Source organism: Epargyreus clarus, unplaced genomic scaffold (assembly GCF_041222505.1).
Source record: "Epargyreus clarus isolate Ecla_fem2 unplaced genomic scaffold, WU_Ecla_fem_2.2 ptg000019l, whole genome shotgun sequence".
In the NCBI taxonomy this organism is placed as follows: Eukaryota; Metazoa; Arthropoda; class Insecta; order Lepidoptera; family Hesperiidae; genus Epargyreus; species Epargyreus clarus.
Window position 1 is genome coordinate 3,741,020 of NW_027332227.1, and position 19,921 is coordinate 3,760,940.

A 19,921-nucleotide genomic window follows, 5' to 3' on the forward strand; every position below is an offset into this window, starting at 1 on the left:
CTCTTTAGGGGTAGCAACGCATCTGTGACCATCTGTAACGTTAGGTAGGATCCTGGAGTTGATGACAGATTTCTATAGACAATTGAATAAAATAAATATTTTTTATTTTTAAATTGCATATTGGTTCCTTATCAAACACCGAAAACGACACGATAAAGTAAGACCATTTTTTTCACATTTCATTATCGATATCGATACTAATAACGTCACTAAATATCGATTACTGATAAACTGATAAGACATTATAAATTCATAGAAAGTTATTAATTATCCCAAAGCCATATTGAATGTAGTACAATATATCAATTCGCAAAGATTTGGACTATAATGGAAATTTGTAAACACTTTTATTTATCTGTGGATAAGTATGAGTAACTTTATAATTTTAGCACTGGCAGTTCACTGACATCTTTAGATTTTACACGGCAGCCATCTTGAATATAATTTCATCATGGCAAAAAGTGTTGTTCCAAATAAAAAGTGAATGCAATAATTCTAAACGAGTTCTTAAATATCATTGGATATAAATTTATTGTAGGTTTAAAGACTGCATTTTACTTTATTTTGGTGCATTTGAAGACAATTTTAAATTTAAAGAGATCACCAATAAAACAAATCAGCTGTTATCCGTCAATCGATGTCAACAAAATTACATAATTTTGTTTAGAAAAACAGAGAAGTTTTTATTTTTGAGCGTCATTCAAAAATTGGCAAGCATGCAGATTCTAGCGAAGGTTTCATCAGTCAAATTGTAAAGTAGAAGTGTACACAAAGGTGACAAAAGTGACACATAATTCAGGATTTTGTATATTATAATGTAGCCGAAATAAAATTAGTTATGGATCACAACAATATAATAGAGTGCGGTGGTTTTTATTTTATACACAACTTTGATTCGGGAAACCTCGGACATGTCGAGCGGGTGCCCACGGAGCTCATCGGTAAGTCTTCCCGATTTCGTTCAAGAACTTCAAAGTCCAAAGTCATTACCTGGAAGTATGGAATAAACCCATATCCACGATTTTGTAGCTACTAGTTTATAATGACAGTGGATTTCCTTTTAAATTTTGAATCCTTTTGAGTATTGCTTTGTGTCAACCTACACAAAATTGCATGTAATATTTTGTTTGTATATACATTTAAGAACTCCTTCATTCATTCCTACATAGAATTTCAGTGATCATACTGTTATTACATTTTTGGATTAGATAATAATCTTGTTTAGTGTCCATGTACATCTATGGTTTAATCTTAACTTACCAACTTTTATATTGGTATCAACTAACTAAATACTTTAACATTTTCATCAACCTATTACTGCGCGGCTGATGTGAACTATTCTCCCCTGAAAATAAGAAATGATAATTTTATACTTCCTACACCTTTGAGAACTTTTTTTGACCTTACTTTCACTGTTAACTCAAACAGTAATTAATTTCTAACATGCATATAACTAAAAAAGTCAGAGGATGGAAGGCTAAAATTAATACCACTGATTCACCATAACATAGATGTGCAGGACTGTTCTATGGTGTGAAATTTCACAGGTTTCAGACACTTGACCAATTTCAAAAATCCTATAAGACTGCTAAGAATGTCAAGCATTAGTTTATCTATAGATTTATACCAAGTCAGTTAACAAATTTCAGCTTCTGCGATAAACCCTAAAACCAATGCTCCAGAAACTCCAGACTATGAGTTCAATCTGTGGACACGGCCAGACTGTGCTGGCACGGAGTTTGAGAATGGCAACCGCACTTGGTTCTATTTTGGGGTGCAAGCCAGTGAGGCCAATGTATTGGTAAGAAAATACATTTAATTAAATATCCTTGATTATATAATTGTAAAAGGTTTAACAATATAATGATAGTGTTTATTGATCACTATAAGAAATGATTGACTCAGGAATGACTTATAACAAAATTTTAAGTTTGTAATATTCCAATAAACTTATTCTTTACTGAATATTATGGCTGCAATATCTTATTGTATAATAAATTATATATTACTGTTAACCAAGTGTTATTAAAAAAATTGAAGAATATAGCATATTCTACTATGTTGATGTATGAAATAGTATGAATATTACAAGTAGTCAAATCTACTTATTATGAATACCAAATAAATTTTAATTTCAGATATGATTTCTTGAATTTAGATTACCAGATTTGTAATATGTGTCATATTTCAGGTGCGGTTGAATCTCATAAACCTAAACAAACAAGGTAAAATGTACAACCAGGGTATGGCTCCAGTGACTCGGACACTGCCTGGGAAGCCTCAGTGGGAGAGAATAAGGGACCGTCCAGTTCATTCGGTAAAATGAAAAAACTACTTCATATAATTATTGTGGTTTATAACTTAACGTAGGATTTAAAATTACAATTTTAAGTTTACTTACTTGTAAGAATAATTTCATATATGTAAAATTAACACATGGATATACAGGGTGAATTTTTCAAATAGGCCTTCAGGGCCAAATCTGAAACTATAAGGATTAGCGAAAAATGCTGAAAGAAGTTACGAGGCCGATTTTGATAAAAACTTAAACTGCATCATTAGTTTCTAAAATATCTTTTTCATTAGCCGGGAATCGAACGAGTTCATTCCACTATCTGATAGTGTCGCTTATAAGGATTAAATTCTGGGAAGTAATGTTATGTGACAAATTAAAGGAAAAGGAAAATTTGAAGAAAATACATATTTTTCCATACACTGGAATACTAATCCTTAAGAATTATACAGAACAAATGATTTATGTATAATTCTTTAGAAACATACATAAGTCACATAATTGAAGAATTTGTTGGTTAATCAACTAATTATTCGATGTTATGACCTTCTCATACGGCTTAGTATGGAAAAGTAATAGTTTGGCAAATAAGTAACCGCCGTTTTTAGGATTTATTTTTTAACAAAAATAGATAACTGATTAAATAATAAATTCTTATTGTTTGTTGTTTACAACTTCGTTTCAACGTTAAGTATGATTTTCTATATCTCTTTGTTTATTAATCACTCGAATTTTACTCGAAAAAGTCATTCTCGCAAATTGTCGACTTTACATCTGTATTAAACGAAACTCCGCCCATAGCAAGTTAAATCTATCATAATGGTCCTAAAAATAACCTTAACTAAGTCGGACAGAATAATATAAATTCTTGGAGAACAAAACGTCCGTTTCGAATAATTTGAAACATCCGAGCCAAAAAAAATGTTATACGCGAAATGTTTAAATTGATGAATGGCGGGAACTTTACTGCCAAATTAGTATGAAAAAATATGTATATTCTTAAAATTGCGGCTTTACCTTCAGTTTGTGATTTATCATTACTTCCCAGATTTTGATCCTTGTGAGCAACACTATGAGATAGTGGAATAATATAGAGGGTGTATTTTTTTTCAAAATGAACTCGTTCGATTCCCGCTAAGGGAAAAAGTTATTTTAAAAAAGTAATGATGTATTTATAGTTTTTAAAAAATCGGCCTCGTAACTCCTTTCAGCATTTTTCGCTAATCCTTATAGTTTCGGATTTGGCCCTCAAGGCCCGTTTGAAAAATTCACCCTGTATAGAAATACAAATTCCATCACATGTATTACTCCATAACATTGATTTATGTTTTTATATTGTGAGTAATAAATATAGTATTAGTTATGGAAATAACCAAAGTTATTACCACAGTACAAAATAAATATGATTTTTTATATCCAGTTAGAATATATTGCAAATAGTTGATGTTATGGATTACAATCTTATTACTGAATTTCAGACGGATGACAATACCTTCACACTGAGCTTCAAGTACAGGACATCAGAAAACCTGAAAGCAACCACATTCTTTGCTTTCACCTACCCATACTCGTTTGCGGAGTTGCAAATAGCTCTCAACTCCATTGACCTGAAAATGCTTCCACTACCTCCACCACAGTCTCCAGATGACATATACTATTCCAGAGAGTGTCTTATTTATTCACTTGAAGGTAAGAATTATTAACAAAAACTACAAGAACTCTACTATCAAAACGCGCGGGAGCACGCACTGGGGGCAGTTTACTTCTTGAAAATTTCCCAGGTAAAGAGGGATACCTGGAGGTCCATATACCCTACACATGAAAGCCCAAGAGAACTCATAATATGACGTCCACTTTTGTTCGTTTGTCGTCGTTTAAAACACGCGCTTCCGAACGCAGTCTATGTGTATACTACACGAGACATTTCATCATGTTTTTTCCGCTATAATTCCATATGTAAATTTTGTAAATAAGTTCTTTTTAGTTTATAGTTTAATTTATTACTTTTTTCTTTTAAGTTTTATGTATTTAGTAATTGTAAATAAATTATGACAATAATAAAATAAATAAATAAAAAAAATACGTGTGGCACTCGGAGACTGCCGCGGTAAAGCTATTGCATAGCATTTTTTATCAACTTATGCAATTACAATTATATATTTATTTTATTTATGCAGTATGCAAAAAGTCGTCAACTGGCGTGTGCGCCCCGGGCGCACAGATCGCTACTAAAAAGTATCACCGCTGTGCCGGTCGGAGTGGGGGGTGTTAGGTTTTTTCGTTACGGAATTTCTGGATTCGGTCTCCACGCTCAAGGCCACAGAAGCTAGCTTAAAAGAATTGATGTAAAAAAAACATAATGGCCCTGCAATGGAAACAAATATGTAGTAATAATAAATAAGCATGACATGCTCATGTTAGATTATTTATTATAAAAATGTTTTTACAGGTCGACGGGTAGATTTATTAACAATAACTTCACATCATGGCATCACAACAGAAAGAGAGGAAAGATTAAAAAATCTCTTTCCAGAAAACCAGGAGAGGCCATTTAAGTTTCAGAATAAAAAGGTATTTTTTAGCTTTCTTCACCAATATTATGCTAGGTGGAGGTGTATTTACTTCAGATAAAATCACAATTTTAAAGTTAATGTTGCAATAATAAAGTTATTTAAGTAACAATTTTAGAGTTAACAATCGTTTTTTGTTAGTCTTACGAATAAACAGTGTTTTATTGTTTTTTTTTAATAAATTATTTCTTTAACTTTAACCTTCATTAATGTGCAATATCTACAGATAATTTTCATATCGGCACGTGTTCATCCTGGGGAGACGCCATCAAGTTTCGTTTTCAACGGCTTCCTTAACCTCCTGCTGACGAGAAATGACCACATAGCGATCCAGCTGCGCAAGAACTACGTGTTTAAATTGATACCCTTTCTGAACCCGGACGGTGTGGCCAGAGGACACTATAGGACCGACACGAGAGGGGTCAATTTGAACAGGGTGTATCTTAATCCTTCCCTGATGTACCACCCGTCGGTTTACGCATCCCGAGCGCTCATTAGGTACGTTATATGCATTCTTTTATCATTATCATCAATATCTTCGTCACAATACTTAAATTATTTACTTACATTTTACATACATCAATTATATTTATATCGACACTCGCGTTGCGGAGTTTGCTACCAAGTCACTTGCAGAAGGTCCCAAGTATCTTCGGCCAGCCAGACATCTAAATTTCTATTCTCGGTCTGGGTCTTTCTATATTGCTCTTTGCGTGTGTCAATGGCCCGTATAGGGAAAGTTATTGTTATTGTTGAAATAATATAAATCTTATTATTAGGATCTGACTTGAAAAAAACGTCTCTTTTATACAAATATGAACTCATAACAGTACAGTACTGTAGTGGTTGTAATTTGTAATTTTAAATTAATTGCAATTTAAGTAACTTAGTTTCTTTTCTTAGATACTATCACTTCGGGGCTGAAAAAGAGGAGGACCCTATTTGTGATGACAGCAAGAGTTTTACGTCGCGCAGTATACCAAATATTAGTGAAGCCACTGAGGTAAATATTAGACAAATTTTGCCTACTAGAAATATTGGTAAAATCTATCTTTAGTATGCAAAAAATTGCATAGATTGATTTTTACAGTTTTGTGTAAGATAAGGGATTTCCAAATATTATTTCCCAGATAATTGACACGAGAAAGAAGAGTGCCACGACGTCACCTTTCAGACGTGAGAAATCGGCTAAGGGGGTAACCATGGATAAGTCGTCGGCGACCATCAAGCAACCGTCATCGGAGAGTACCAGGAAAGATTTGAAATCGCTGAGCGGGGAGGCAGCTAACTTGGCGGAACAGGTAAGGTAGCCATGTTTATATTGGTGACTTACGTCACTTTTGAATTTACACTTTTGGCGCATTTGGGAAAAAATATGATGGTATTTATTTTAATGCCACGTGCACACCAACATCTGTAATCGACATCATAAATCAGTACTCAACGCCATCTATTATTAATTTTAAAAATAAAAGTGAAAGACCAAAATAGATAGATATTTTATGTTATTGAAAAAAATAAAATGGACTTGCAAAAATGGATAGATCCTCTGCGTCTTATAAAATTATTCGATACGTCAGATTTATTAGTGTTTTTGTGAGATAACAAACGATGTTGTTAGCCTTTTTTACTTGAATTTATGTAGTATTTGTAATAATACACACATTGTGATCTAAACACAAACAAAAAGTTTGTTTAAAAAACATTCCAGAATATTTTATAGTAAATATTTTATCGTAAAATTGCCAACCTAATTAGCGCCTACATACAATGATAACTTTTAAGTACTTGATTGTAATTACATTTTCAACCCGTGATAACCACTGAGCGCTTATCGGCTTTACACTGGAGCTTTATCTAAAGCTTTGTTGAATGGCGTGCTAAATTAAAAAAATATTACTTTTTTCTAGAAAATGTATAGTATAAAACATATTTAGAGAATTTTGTTCTGGGTTTATTCTTTTCTTCTTAACTTAACTTTTGTTGTAATAACACTATTATAGATTTTAGGTGGAATTACTAAAGATTAATTGTTTTGCAATACCATGTGTTTATTTTTTAAACTGTTTCCTCAATATATGTTTATAAAACAAACCATCAAAACCAAACTACTAAATTGCTACTAATGTAAAACCTTAATTAATTTTCTATATTACACCGTTGTATATTACTATTTAGTAGTGTGTTTTAATTACATTTCAGTCTTTCTTTCAATAGACCACAAGATTGTCAATTAAATTCAACTTTACTTCTCAATAAATATTTACAGTGATATTCACATCGCGTGCTTAAAGGTAAAAGGGCCTATAGCTAAGGGTTAATAGGGATTTATGCTGAAAGGGCACATAAAAAATTTTTTTTTTGCCATTCGGTTTGAAATTATCTGAAACGTAAAAAAATTTTAGTTCGGTTTGAAATTATCTGAAACGTAAAAAAATTTTACGTTTCAGATAATTTCAAACCGAATGGCAAAAAAAAAAAATTATGTGCCCTTTCAGCATAAATCCCTATTAACCCTTAGCTATAGGCCCTTTTACCTTTAAGCACGCGACATATTTATCGTTAGGTGTACGACATGAAGCTCCAAGAGATGCCGTCACAAACCAGCGATATATCAGTGAACACTGCCACTAACATTGCTGAAACCAGTTCTTTACTAAACGAGAACGTGCTGCGTTCCTGCCTCGGCTCCAACGTGCACCTGAGCACCAGCGAAGAGCTCAACATGCAAGGAAGCAATCCCTTGCAACCCTTGAGGGAAACGCTGAAGAACAGCATTAGTTTACTCATGGAATCTAGCTCTTCACTCACTGGGTAAGACTAATATATATGGATTATATTGTTATGCTATATTGTATTCATGTGTGATATGGGAAAACATTTCCATCTGTTTTATAACGGATATGGTAATTTCTGGTTTGAACGATGTCGTAAGGTACATCCAAAAAAGTTATTATGAGGATTCAATTAAAACGTTTAATGTAATTGTTATTGTCTTGCAACTAAATTGTTAAAATTAAAATAAAAAAATGTGGCGTCATGCGTTATTGCCCTTAACGTGCTAAAAATAGAAGGTGGTGAAATCTACGTTAGTTTGACTCCAGAGACTCCACCTATTCGTATGTTATAACAGCAGTATATTTTAACTCGAAGGGTGAGCTAAGGGAGAAACTTATACGAGGCGTTAGATCTAGTCCTCAGAGGTAGCAACGCATCTGTGGCGGACCTTAGGTAGGATTCTTATCTGGGACAGATGTCCATGAGTGGCAGCAGCCATTTACTATCAGGTGGACAGCACACTCGTTTGCTTTTGTTTTTTGAATGTTATAAAAAACAATGACACCTAACGATGACACAATACCAGTCTGCCGAGCAGAGGGTTCTAGGTTCAATCCTCCGCCAGACAAATATATAAATGATGAATTTTGATTTCTGGATGTTTCTGTATTTGTCAACGGTACCCATGAAGGAATCCTAGTGTGGAGATGCGTGTTAACATCATAGATAAATATAGATATCTCAACGCCTTATAATTAAGGGAAGCCATTAAATGGTTTAAACGGCTAACTTTGCTGTCAGCCATTTAATGGCTGTCATGGTGTAATTTACGCGGAACAATGCTGATATGCGCAGTTAAGTGGTGCAAAAACACGAAAAAATATCGTTTCATTCTAAATGATCTTATAACTACATTTTTTTAATATTTTCAAACACGAAAATAGACGACAGTGACAATTTCAATTGTCAAAACTTGTTACATTTTTTTGTTAGGAGTGAGTAATCTTCCGTAAGTAATCCGGCTCCATGTTCTCGCGATAACGCGAGGAAAGCACGAGAAACCAGAGTGTGGAGCCGATTCGAATCGAATTTTTCTCGCGTTCTCGCGAGAATGTGGAGCGGGCTTTACTTATCTATGGTTAACGTAAGCATTGTGTGCAGCGACAGCCAGAGCGGTCGCGCTGGGCGCGCGGTGCGCATGGGCTGGTGCGGCGAGTGCCGGCGCGCCGTGCGCCGCCTGGAGCGCTCCATGCCCGGCATCGCCAGCATGGTGCCCGGCTACAGCGCCACCATGGTAACACAACACATAACTTATCTATTAATTAGCTGACCCGGCAAACGTTCAGAGAATGGCGCATCACGCGACCAGTAATCGGACAAGGGTTGATCAGACCTCAGGGGATCTGCATCTGAATGTGTGCCAAATTAGACCAGCTTGGCGACTGGCTTCCCTCATAGGAGCTCACTCCCCTCTATTATGAATAAATATCAAGAATCCGGGGGGTATTTACCACCTGAGAATCTGCCCGGGCAAAGAGGGTATCCTCGAGACCCGAAATTCCATGCCCACCGCCCTTAACATTGCCTTAGCATATGAGAGACCCGGAGGGTATGACGTCCCGCTGGCTGACCGGCAAACATTGTGTTGGCATATAAATAAAAAAATGTTAAGGGTGAACAACCCTTAACACTTAGGAGTACGAAAAATAGATAGTAGCCGATTCTCAGACCTACTGAATATGCATATAAAATTTGGTTAACATCGGTAAGGCCGTTTCGGAGGAGTACGGTAACTAACATTGTGACACGAGAATTTTATATATAAGATATATATTTTTTAATCAAGTAAGCATGAATATTGTTTAATATATAAGGTAAATAAGTAAGTTAACAAGATTTTATTGCTACACGCGCAACTTGTACATTTTCAAATAACTCTCACATCAAAGAGTACAAATAACTGCAATGAAAAATGTGTATTTTCAATTTGTTAACTCCTACCTGCACACACCTGGTATTTATGCGCTCCTAGGCTTTACATTACAATACAGTAAGTTGCCAAAACACTAATATATTACTTTAGAACATTTGTTCTAGTGTACGTCGATAGTGAATTGTCAGTATGGAAAATATAATAATGATACAGTTTTGAATCATCATAAAACTCCTTTCAGTATTTTCGCTAACCCTTATTGTTTAAGATTTGCCCATTCACGCACACTTGAAAAATACACACTTTATATACAATGCAGTCCTCATTAGAACTGCATAACGATTTATAAATACACTCCAAATTAATACAAAAAAAAAATACTTAATACAAATCATCTACACAATAATAAAAAATAGTGATGTAAAATATAACATATTTCGATTTAAAAAAGTAATACTTTTAATACATACTTTAATTATATTTAACTTTTTTATCATTACACAGGTACGCTCCGACTCACCAACTTACGGTTCGATCGACGAATACAGAGAACATCAAAGGCAACAAATCGACGACCAAGAACGAAAGGTATTTAATAGATCCCATTTTATCGTCAAAATTATATAGATAAAATTCTCAAACATTGCACAGTCTCTAAAGATAAAACTATGTGAAAATCATGACGACCCTGTCGCCCTTATGATAATGTGGTGTAATGTGGTACACTTACTGGAATAATGTTGTCGAGCTATGATGCGTGGCCAAAACGTTACATAGCTATATTTTAAGTTAAATCACATTTTTTTGTTATTTGTTACAGCTTCAAGACACAGAAACGTCACCAGAAAGCGAAGAAGTATATTTTTGTACAAATTGTTTCAAGAGATACGTAATATCGGAACTCAATGAGGAGATTGTTAGCGTAAGTTTGAAGCGTAAAGTATTTATTTGTATCTCAATCCTTAAAATAACGTACTTTGATAAACTTGCACTTTTTAAAAATGCTTTATTATAATCAAAAATAAAATAAAATAAGAAATACTACATACGAAACATAACCATACATTTATAACGAGGAGTTAAAAGTTTAAATAATATTATGTAGGTATAACATAATTTATTATTGTATATTTTCTTTTAAACTATTTTTATCTCTCCACCTGAACAATAAAAGTGGCTATAGTACCTCATTATTTTGCCTTCCAAGTACTTTCATACATACAGTAGACTCTAAGTAGACTACATCCGTCAGTGGTCAATGCCTGTAAAGTTAAAAATATGTAAAACATATATTTTTTTTAATTTGCCACGAGCTAATGTTCCAAATTTGAATAGTAAATTTCCTAATAGAGATAATCCCAATTTGTTCCTTACTTTAATATTTTGTTAAATATGTAAATATTATGTCCAGAGATAATGTAAATTTGTTCCTAGTGTGAATATAGGTAACATAATTAATGATGTGTTCGTGCAGAACGTGGTGGAGACGACGTCTGCGCTGAGCGCGGGCGGCGACAGCGGCGACGTGACCGCGCGCCGCGCCGCGCACGACAACCGCGCCGACCGGGTCTGACGCACCGACACTATGACATTAAAGTCTGCTCCACATTCTCGCAATAATCTCGCTAGAACGCGAGAAATACCCGATTCGTATCGGCTCCACGTTTTCGTTTCTCGTGCTTTTCTCGCATTCTCGCGAGAATGTGGAGCGAGCTTAAGGCCTGACCATACGCGTCTTCTAGTCGTCTGCCTCTGCGTCTGCGTCTGCGTTTGCCGCGCGTCAGCGCTAAAAGTATATCCTGACGCCGTTGCGTTGTATTGTATCGAATTAGTAGGAAGCGGTCACACAGAGCGCGTACGCGTATGAGTACGCCCGCGCGTAATTTTGCCCATATAATGACGCTTGTACCCAAATCTGTAAAAAAATATAACGCCCGGCGACAAGAACGCCGAGCGTCGCGACAGGAGTTCTGTGTGACCTGTTAGTACTTACTCAGTACAACACACCCCTGCGCTAAAGCGCGGCCTTAGAATTTTGTTCTAACGCTAACGCTAACATTTGCATTCTGTATGGTCAGGCCGTTATATACTACATGAAGTTATACTTCTTTTGGGGCGTTTGGGTTCAATTGAACCCAAACGCCCCATAACTCAATTGAGTATGTTTTTTTTACAAAACCGACAGATAAAATCGACTCCGTGAAGTTAGCTAGTAAATATTACAAGTTTTGCAGAAAGTTCAATGTTTAGGTATACGATACGTGTCGTGTCGTGAACCATTCAATCTAAAAACAAAACATTTTTGTTTTACTCTCGTTTCACGTTATACATGTCCTCTGTTTTGTTATACTTTAAAAAAGTGTAACTTCTTAGGCGCGTACATGCTTTTGATTTGTCTTATGATTCAATTCATTTTGTTACTTATAAATTGGGTTTTTTATTTACTTATTAACATTTTTATTATAAAAAATCTGAGGCATTTTTCTTTTTATAAAGAGACAAGTAAAAAAGGTGTGATACATTATTAACATAATGTAGATATGCACTTTCTAATATAAATTAAATTATTAAATCCAATAATAATAATAAAATATTTCAAATTTCTATTGATTTAAAATAACTTCCTCGTGCTATGACTTCATTTAAACCTTAAAATACATTTTCTCATTATATGTCAAAGAAAACAAGTTATTATGATTTATACTAACAACTTGTATTTAAATCTTTCCAATCAATGAAACCATCAAATTTTAAAATACATACTTCTTGAATCCTCAAAAGTACCAACATCAATGAATCAATAACCAATGCTATTGTGTGTTACAGCAAACATCCCCGATAAAGGAGGAGAAGCCGAAGCCCGCGGTGAGCAAGCTGGGCAAGAAGAAGCCCGCGCCGCCGCCGCCGCGCCCGCCGCGCGAGCCCGACTCCGGACTCTACCTCTATATTGATCTGCACGGACACGCTTCCAAGAAAGGTTACTTTCATCATTACAATAATTGTTTATTGTATGATGTATTTTGTATGATAACCTATTGATTGAAACTCGGCCATTTCATCGAGGGAACCGATGGTCGAACCCAACCGCGGACCTGTGAAGTTATGAGCGTATTAAAAATTAATTATCACTTGCCTTAGCGTCGTAGGAAAACATCGTCTGAGAACCTGCATACGAGATCGTTATTTTTTTTTGTCAAATGTATGTGAAATGTACTTATATGAACTGTTTCACTGCTAGATTTATGTCACCATGTTGGTCAAATATGTATTGATGGACTTACACATATTTACTTGAAAGAACTTTTAGTTGTGTAACTTATATGCACTGTTTCACTGCTAGATTTATGTCACCATGTTGGTCAAATACGTATTGATGGACTTACACATATTTACTTGAAAGAACTTTTAGTTGTGTAAGTTTGATAAACTTCGAAAAAATAGAGATTCCTAGTATTCGAACCATGGAAACCCAGAATGACAGATCTAATTTGTAACGAATAAACTAAAGTTAAACTTTTATAACCTTTTTAGTTATACAAATTTTAGATTCCCTGTGTTCTGCAGGTATATTCATGTACGGCAACCACTTCGAGGACGTGGAGCGGTGCGTGGAGTGCATGCTGCTGCCGCGCATCATGTCGCTCAACAACCTGCACTTCCACTTCTCCTCCTGCAACTTCACCGAAAGGAACATGTATCTCAAGTGAGATCCATTTTTGGCCATACAAAAAATGTATTCTGTATTAATAGCCCGCCGTGTAGGTTCATTTTATGTACGCGTAAATGAGTTACGTTTATTATATTACAATTATTTTTTATGTTTCTTACGTACAAAATAATTGGTCAAGTGCAAGTTAAGCTAAGATGTTACGTATCAAAAGCAGAGCCTTGTGACATATGAATAAACACAGAAGAGGCTGGAAATATGATTTCTTTTTTACATTTTGATACGGAATCGTAGATAGGATACAAACGCCACCATAAATGGTAATTTATTGAAAATTATTTCATGTACAGTAATACAACGAAATCATTTCAAAATCAAGATATTTGATTATTGGAAATTGAAATTCTATAGTACATTCTAACTTTAAATAGACCTCAAAATCCTATTTCAAGTTGATGAACAGTAATGACTTACTGCTTCATATTCTTTTGCTATATCTTAGTAGGATATATTTATAATTAATTATTTGCAAAATTTAAAGAGAGTTAACAAACATATAGATCAAAAAACAACTAAAAACCTAAACAGTTATATTTCTAATTTATTGTTCGCATCATTAAATGCGTTCATATACACATAGACCGAGATTAAACCTAAAATCCACCTGTTTGTCCTAGGGACCGTCGCGACGGCATGTCCCGCGAGGGCTCCGGGCGCGTGGCGGTGCTGAAGGCGACGGGGCTGGTGCGCTCGTACACGCTGGAGTGCAACTACAACACCGGGCGGCTGGTCAACGTGCTGCCGCCGCCGCGCGACGCGCCCGCGCCGCCGCCCGCCGCCGCGCCCGCGCCGCCCAAGTACACGCCGCACATCTTCGAGGAGGTAAACTTGTTAACGCGCGCTAAATCACCTGTTCCTCGCACACTTGCGACATTGAACGCGCTCATAGATCGTTATCCGAACTGTGATGTGCTTACTGATGACTGGTCTGTCGTGTCTGTATGCTTGGAGTTTTGTGAGATGTCTGTATGTTAGATGTGTCTAGTTAATGTAAGTTGCCTCTGCCGTTCTAATTAGATCAATAAAATAAATAAATAGTAAATAAATAAATAAATAAAGGTATAGATGCCGTAGCACGAATGAGATGTGTAAAACGCGTTGGAGTTAAACTTCAAAATATACTTAAAAACAGAAAAAATAGATTAGTTTCGCTTAATTTTTAGAGCCTATAACTATGCATACGTAACGTACTCGTAGACTATACGTTATCAATCTTATCACAGATGTAAATTAACGTGATTAGCATATGGCATCCCTATCGTTAAATAATCAAAATAGCTATTTAAAAAATAAAAAATTACAGAGAGCGAATAGGCAACAAAGGAATAAATGAACACTTAAAAGTATAAAATAACAATGTGTTTTCGTTTTGTTTCTTTCGCATATATCGGTATCCCCAGTAACACTAACAGTGTTAGTAGCTTGTTACTAATCTTTGCTTGCGGTTTAACTAGTTCCACAAACGCAACACGTCATACCCATAACTACAAATATAATTTTAATGCATAGATATCGGGAACCCTTTAGATTTTCGAACTAAAATTTCTGAACATGTCTGAAGAAGATTTCATTTCAAAATTATAGAATAACAATTATTATAAACGTAAGATACAATAAATTTTAAATTTTGATATTTATATTGATAGTTACTTATACATCTTCACTCATTTATCATTCATAAAAAACATTATCTACCTAAACAGTCTAATAGGTGCCTAATTGGAAACTAGAATTTACATAATATTATTATTTACCAGCTATTCGTGTTGTGAACTAAATTATAACTGAACAAAACAAAATGTCCATTGTTTGTTATAATTTAAATTAACGAATTCTAATTAGCACATTATAGTGTAACCTTGACAAATAACAGTAGAGTATTGTGTGTTTTCTGTCTGCGATCAGAATCTAAAGTTTCAGATGCATTAACACGGTTTCAGGTAAGGCACTGTCGCGCTAAGAATTCGGAGTTTTTCGAAGAGATAGATCCTATGAAGGTTTGTTAATGTATTTACAATTACGTTACACGTATTTTTGTACAGATTTTTATATGAGCGATGAAGGAGCAACTGTAAATGCTTTTCCATCCTTCCAAGTAGTGTTGAAATCAAATGCTTTTAGTTTATGCTTAATATCCGAAATCTCTTCAAAAATCTCCCAAAATTCTTATGAGTCACTGCTGCTTTAATACCACTATTTAATTAAGATATGTAACAAGAAATAATAATTTGATACATATTTATGTATAAGTTTTCGTTATAGGTGTTTTTCTGTAGTATTCACTGAAAAAAAATTAAAGTTAGTTTGTAAATGTGTATGATCAGTTTTTTTAGACACTGATTTAAAATGATAAAAGACACCAATGCCAAAACCTTCAATATATTTAAACCCTATCATATTACGTATTATGGCGATTTTAACTTTGCAACTGAAATTTGCAACACATTACTGCAGCAGATCTTTACAATGTAATGTCAAGCATTGTAAGGCGTAAGTGTAAGAATTTGTCTGGGGCATCTAACTACAGTAAACACCTACATACCCTAAAGGACCCATCGTATTCCTTTTTTTATTAATGTATTAATATGACTTGTGGACCCCAGGTGGGCAGATCTTTGGGTGCGTCGATCCTGGACCTTACTGGGCAGCATCCCAACTCGCGCATACCCGGCTCCGAGCACCGCAACCTCGCCGCGCTGCGCGACTGGCTGCGCACGCACACGCGCACGCTGCGCCCGCAGGTACGCACACACCCACAAACACACACACGCACGCATGCACTAACACGCGCGCGGACATTCACCCGTGCACATATACACACACGCACACATACACACGCACGCACGCATGCACTAACACGCGCGCGCACTTACACCAATGCACACATACGCACGCACGCACACATACGCACGCACGCACATTCACACACACACACACTCACACACACACACAACACACGCACGCTCGTGTAGAAACACGCGCGCACATACACATACGCACCGGTATGTGCACACAAAGACATAATACACGTACGTACGCACACATGTAACAAGCACACATACACGCACGCGCGTGCACTACTCGTACATGTACAGGTACATTTATACACCGAGCTCCAAGCACATACATACCAGTATGTACACACAAATAGCGTGGACAAGCAGAAACACATAGAAATGATCAATATTAGCTATTAAACACAAGCATAAATGTATTTTATTCGCATTAAACATAATTATGTTATAAAAGTACATCAGCAACTAACGTATTCGAAGATATATTCAACATTAATTCTTCCCCAAAACAGTTGGTTTTGGTTGGTTTAGCGTTAATTCTTATCTTAAAGTATAAGACCACAAACTATTGGTTTCTGCCTATGTAAGAATTTGTCCACAGTAATTTGCCTTAATTTTTCATTTCATTTATTTTTTATAAATAACTTTTTACTTAGGTTTCTGTTTAAAAATATAAATACTTTTTAAAATACTGTAAGTACATATTTATATCCTAAATTATTGCTATGGTTAACCCATTAAATGTTTATAAGAATTATTGATTTATTTTTTTAACAAAACTGACAAAACACTTTGAATTAAACATTAATTTGATTTCTTTCTTTTTCTTTTTGTGTGTAACATTCCTCTTTAATTTTCAGTGCTAAATCACCCTAAACTTCTATAAAAACACCAGCCTTTTAATTAAATCGGGGTAAGAACTAATGTCAGAGTGAATTGTGTTTTTCCGAATTGAATAACTCCATACATGTTATGCACTAAAACTAATGGGTGTAAGGTGTAAAGTGAATTTTGTCGTTGTATTAGTTTTCGTTACTTTTAGAGCGTCGATTGACGTTGAAATCTTCGTTTCAGCTGACCATGTCTCGCTTGCGGCCGAAGACGACCTCCCCCACTCGATTACCGCTGTACGCCCGATCCAAGGGCAAAATGACGGACGAACGCAAGGAAAACACGTACGTCGGCGCCAAGACCGACACGGAGCGCAAGCGCAGCCCGCCCGTGCTGGCGCAGCGCTCCGGCCACGACATCATGAACATGAACATGAAGTTCGGCAAGAAGAACGAGCCCGTCAAGACCGCCTCCCGGACGCGGTACCTCGCGGAGAACGAGCCGAAGCCGAAGACGCTGTCGACGAAGCGGCGCAACATCCTCGCGATCCGCAAGCCCAACGCGAGCAAGACGCAGCTCGCGGGCGCCGTGAAGGCCAAGCTGAGCCGGCGCTCGGCCGACGACGACAGCCCGCGCGCCTCGCTGCTGTCCACCAAGCTCAGCAAGCGCAGCTTCTCGCGCTCCGTGCGCGGCGCGCTCACGCGGGGCCGCGCGCTCGCCTCGTCCTCGTCGTCGGAGGCGGGCGTGGCCGGCCCCGCGCCCGCCGCCGCGTGGGACGAGGCGGGCGCGGCGGCCGGCGCCGGCAAGCGCCGCTCCTTCCCGCACCCGTCGCCGTCGCACCTCAAGAAGATCCGCCTGAAGACCGCCTTGTAGCGGAAGCTCCGCGCGCGCCCCGCCGCCGCCGCCGCGCACCGCCGCTAGCGCCGCGCCCGCCCGCGCTGCCACTCCGCGCCGACGTGCCGGGGACCCGCGAAAAGTTTAAAAAAACCGAGTGATGTTCAAATTTACGTGTTGAATGACCGTTGCGCTGGCCGCCGACGAGCGAGCCCGTCGGTTTATCGTTCGTCTTGCAGTGTCCGGCGTGTTGCCACACATTTTTTATGAATATATATAAATGTAGCAAATACGTGTCCGTAACTTCATTCGTCGACGCAGAATTGACCTCTGTCCCTGTTGCGACCCGTTAACTGACTTATACATTTTTTTTATCTTTGATAAGTATCATGATAAGGAACCAACTCCGCGTTGAACCGTATAATATATTTTTACTAACTGCAGTTAACCTCGACGCTAGCGGCTAAAACATGACGCATAGTGCGGTCTCCCCGAGATAGTCGAGATGTCACAATATTATTATGAAACTTTTTGTGCAATTTTAATATAAATAATATGAAATATTGATATTTTTTCTACAGCCAAATTTGAAATTTTACGTAAAATAAAAGTTTATTTGTATTTTTATAGTTATATTAATGAAAAAATATCAACATTTATTGCATAATTGTAATATGCGTAATTTAAATTAGCGTTAAAATCATGAGTGCTGCTTATAGTTTTTTTTTTTATTAATGTTTTGTCGGTGTTTTAGTTTGTTAAAATTTAATGTTACTGTCTTTTTTAAGAACTTGCCATAATTTAAAAGTCCTAGTTTTAATTATGGATTGTGTTGAGGGCTGTTATATTTAATTTTTATTATAATATTATGTTATTAATGATCTAATTGATGCTTCAATTTAATATTTTGAATCATTTTATTGAAAAATTATCAATATAACAAAAATGTCACAAGCAATTCATTTTTAAATAAGGTCGTTTGGTCTGGGTATAGCCTAAACTTATTTATTCGCTTGATTAAGAAATCTGGTCTAATTAGATATTTATAACGCGTGTTCTTCGTAGCCGAACCGAATTTATTTGTAAAATAAAATTGTAGCTTTAACGACAAAGTATACTTTAAATGCCCAGTTAAATTTAGTTAAAATTAAATAGTTCAATGCCGACTGACTCGACGTTTTTAATATGCTTTGTGAAAATCGTGTTTTTTATTCTTCATTGTCTACGTAATTAAAGTGTTATTTAGATATGGATTATATAAATTATAAAAAATATATAGATATTGTAAAAGACAAAAACATTGAAAAACTAAATGGTAAAATACATTTATGTAAATTGTAAAGTGTAATCAGACGTGTAGAGTAGTATGCTCAAGGAGCATTGTTTTAAAAATAAATAATATACCTACCTTTTGATCTCATTGTAAAATTTTTGTGCAGAAGTGATGTTAAACATGTTTACAAGTTTTGTGGTATTGTTCATATATACAAGTTCAAGTAAGCAAGCAGCTGTTAAATTACATCACGTATGTGTATCAAAAATGTATAGATTCTCTCTGTTTAATTAAGTAATTTTTGATAATGTTACGCAGATTTTGAAATGTGTCTGGAGCCTAATATACCTATAAATCAGAATAGCTAGCTACATAAAGGTTATAGAATTTTCTATGCTGTATAGTGGACAACTACTATAATGTTGCTACCACCAATGTAATTCAAATGCTTTCCATTTGTAAGTTCAGTTATAAAGATTCATGGACACCCCTACAATTACATTTCACAGACTGCGCAAACTACATCCAAACCCATAACCGTGCAATATATAGGATTTGTTAATCAAGTTTTTAACATTAGGTACGCTAGATATAAATTAGGTACCTATGTATGTACTACGAAAATTTTTCATGTTTTGTGTATAATATGAAGTGTTTACTATAGACAAACATAGCATGTATATTTTAAAAGTCTATTTATTTATCTGAAATAATATATAATTAAATAACAATGTTCTCATTTAAATTTGTTTTATTTATGTGTTCCATAGTAATGCAATGGTAACAAGTTAAAAAGGTAGTCTGGTATTTTTCATGAAAAAAATAGGTAAAATAAAAAAACATGATAAATAGTAGGTGAAATCAGTGATATGAATTCTGAATCACCA

At 35.8% G+C, this 19,921-nt stretch overlaps 1 protein-coding gene across 2 annotated transcripts; it reads left to right on the forward strand.

Annotated features, from left to right (window-relative positions):
• The first annotated feature begins 412 nt into the window (after nt 1-412).
• LOC140750499 (cytosolic carboxypeptidase-like protein 5) lies at nt 413-19,779 on the forward strand. Of its 2 annotated transcripts, XM_073084078.1 has the most exons (19): nt 413-941; nt 1,650-1,801; nt 2,192-2,317; nt 3,772-3,982; nt 4,743-4,864; nt 5,090-5,361; nt 5,767-5,866; nt 5,994-6,164; nt 7,430-7,677; nt 8,803-8,935; nt 10,079-10,162; nt 10,395-10,496; nt 11,049-11,141; nt 12,401-12,551; nt 13,139-13,277; nt 13,919-14,123; nt 15,242-15,298; nt 15,905-16,042; nt 17,171-19,779. In XM_073084078.1, the coding sequence occupies exons 1-19, from the start codon at nt 839-841 to the stop codon at nt 17,798-17,800; spliced, it is 3,237 nt and encodes a 1,078-aa protein (XP_072940179.1). In that variant the 5' UTR covers nt 413-838; the 3' UTR covers nt 17,801-19,779. The 2 variants fall into 2 exon arrangements, with proteins under 2 accessions (XP_072940179.1, XP_072940180.1); XM_073084079.1 differs by lacking the exon at nt 15,242-15,298.
• Nucleotides 19,780-19,921: the final 142 nt, after the last annotated feature.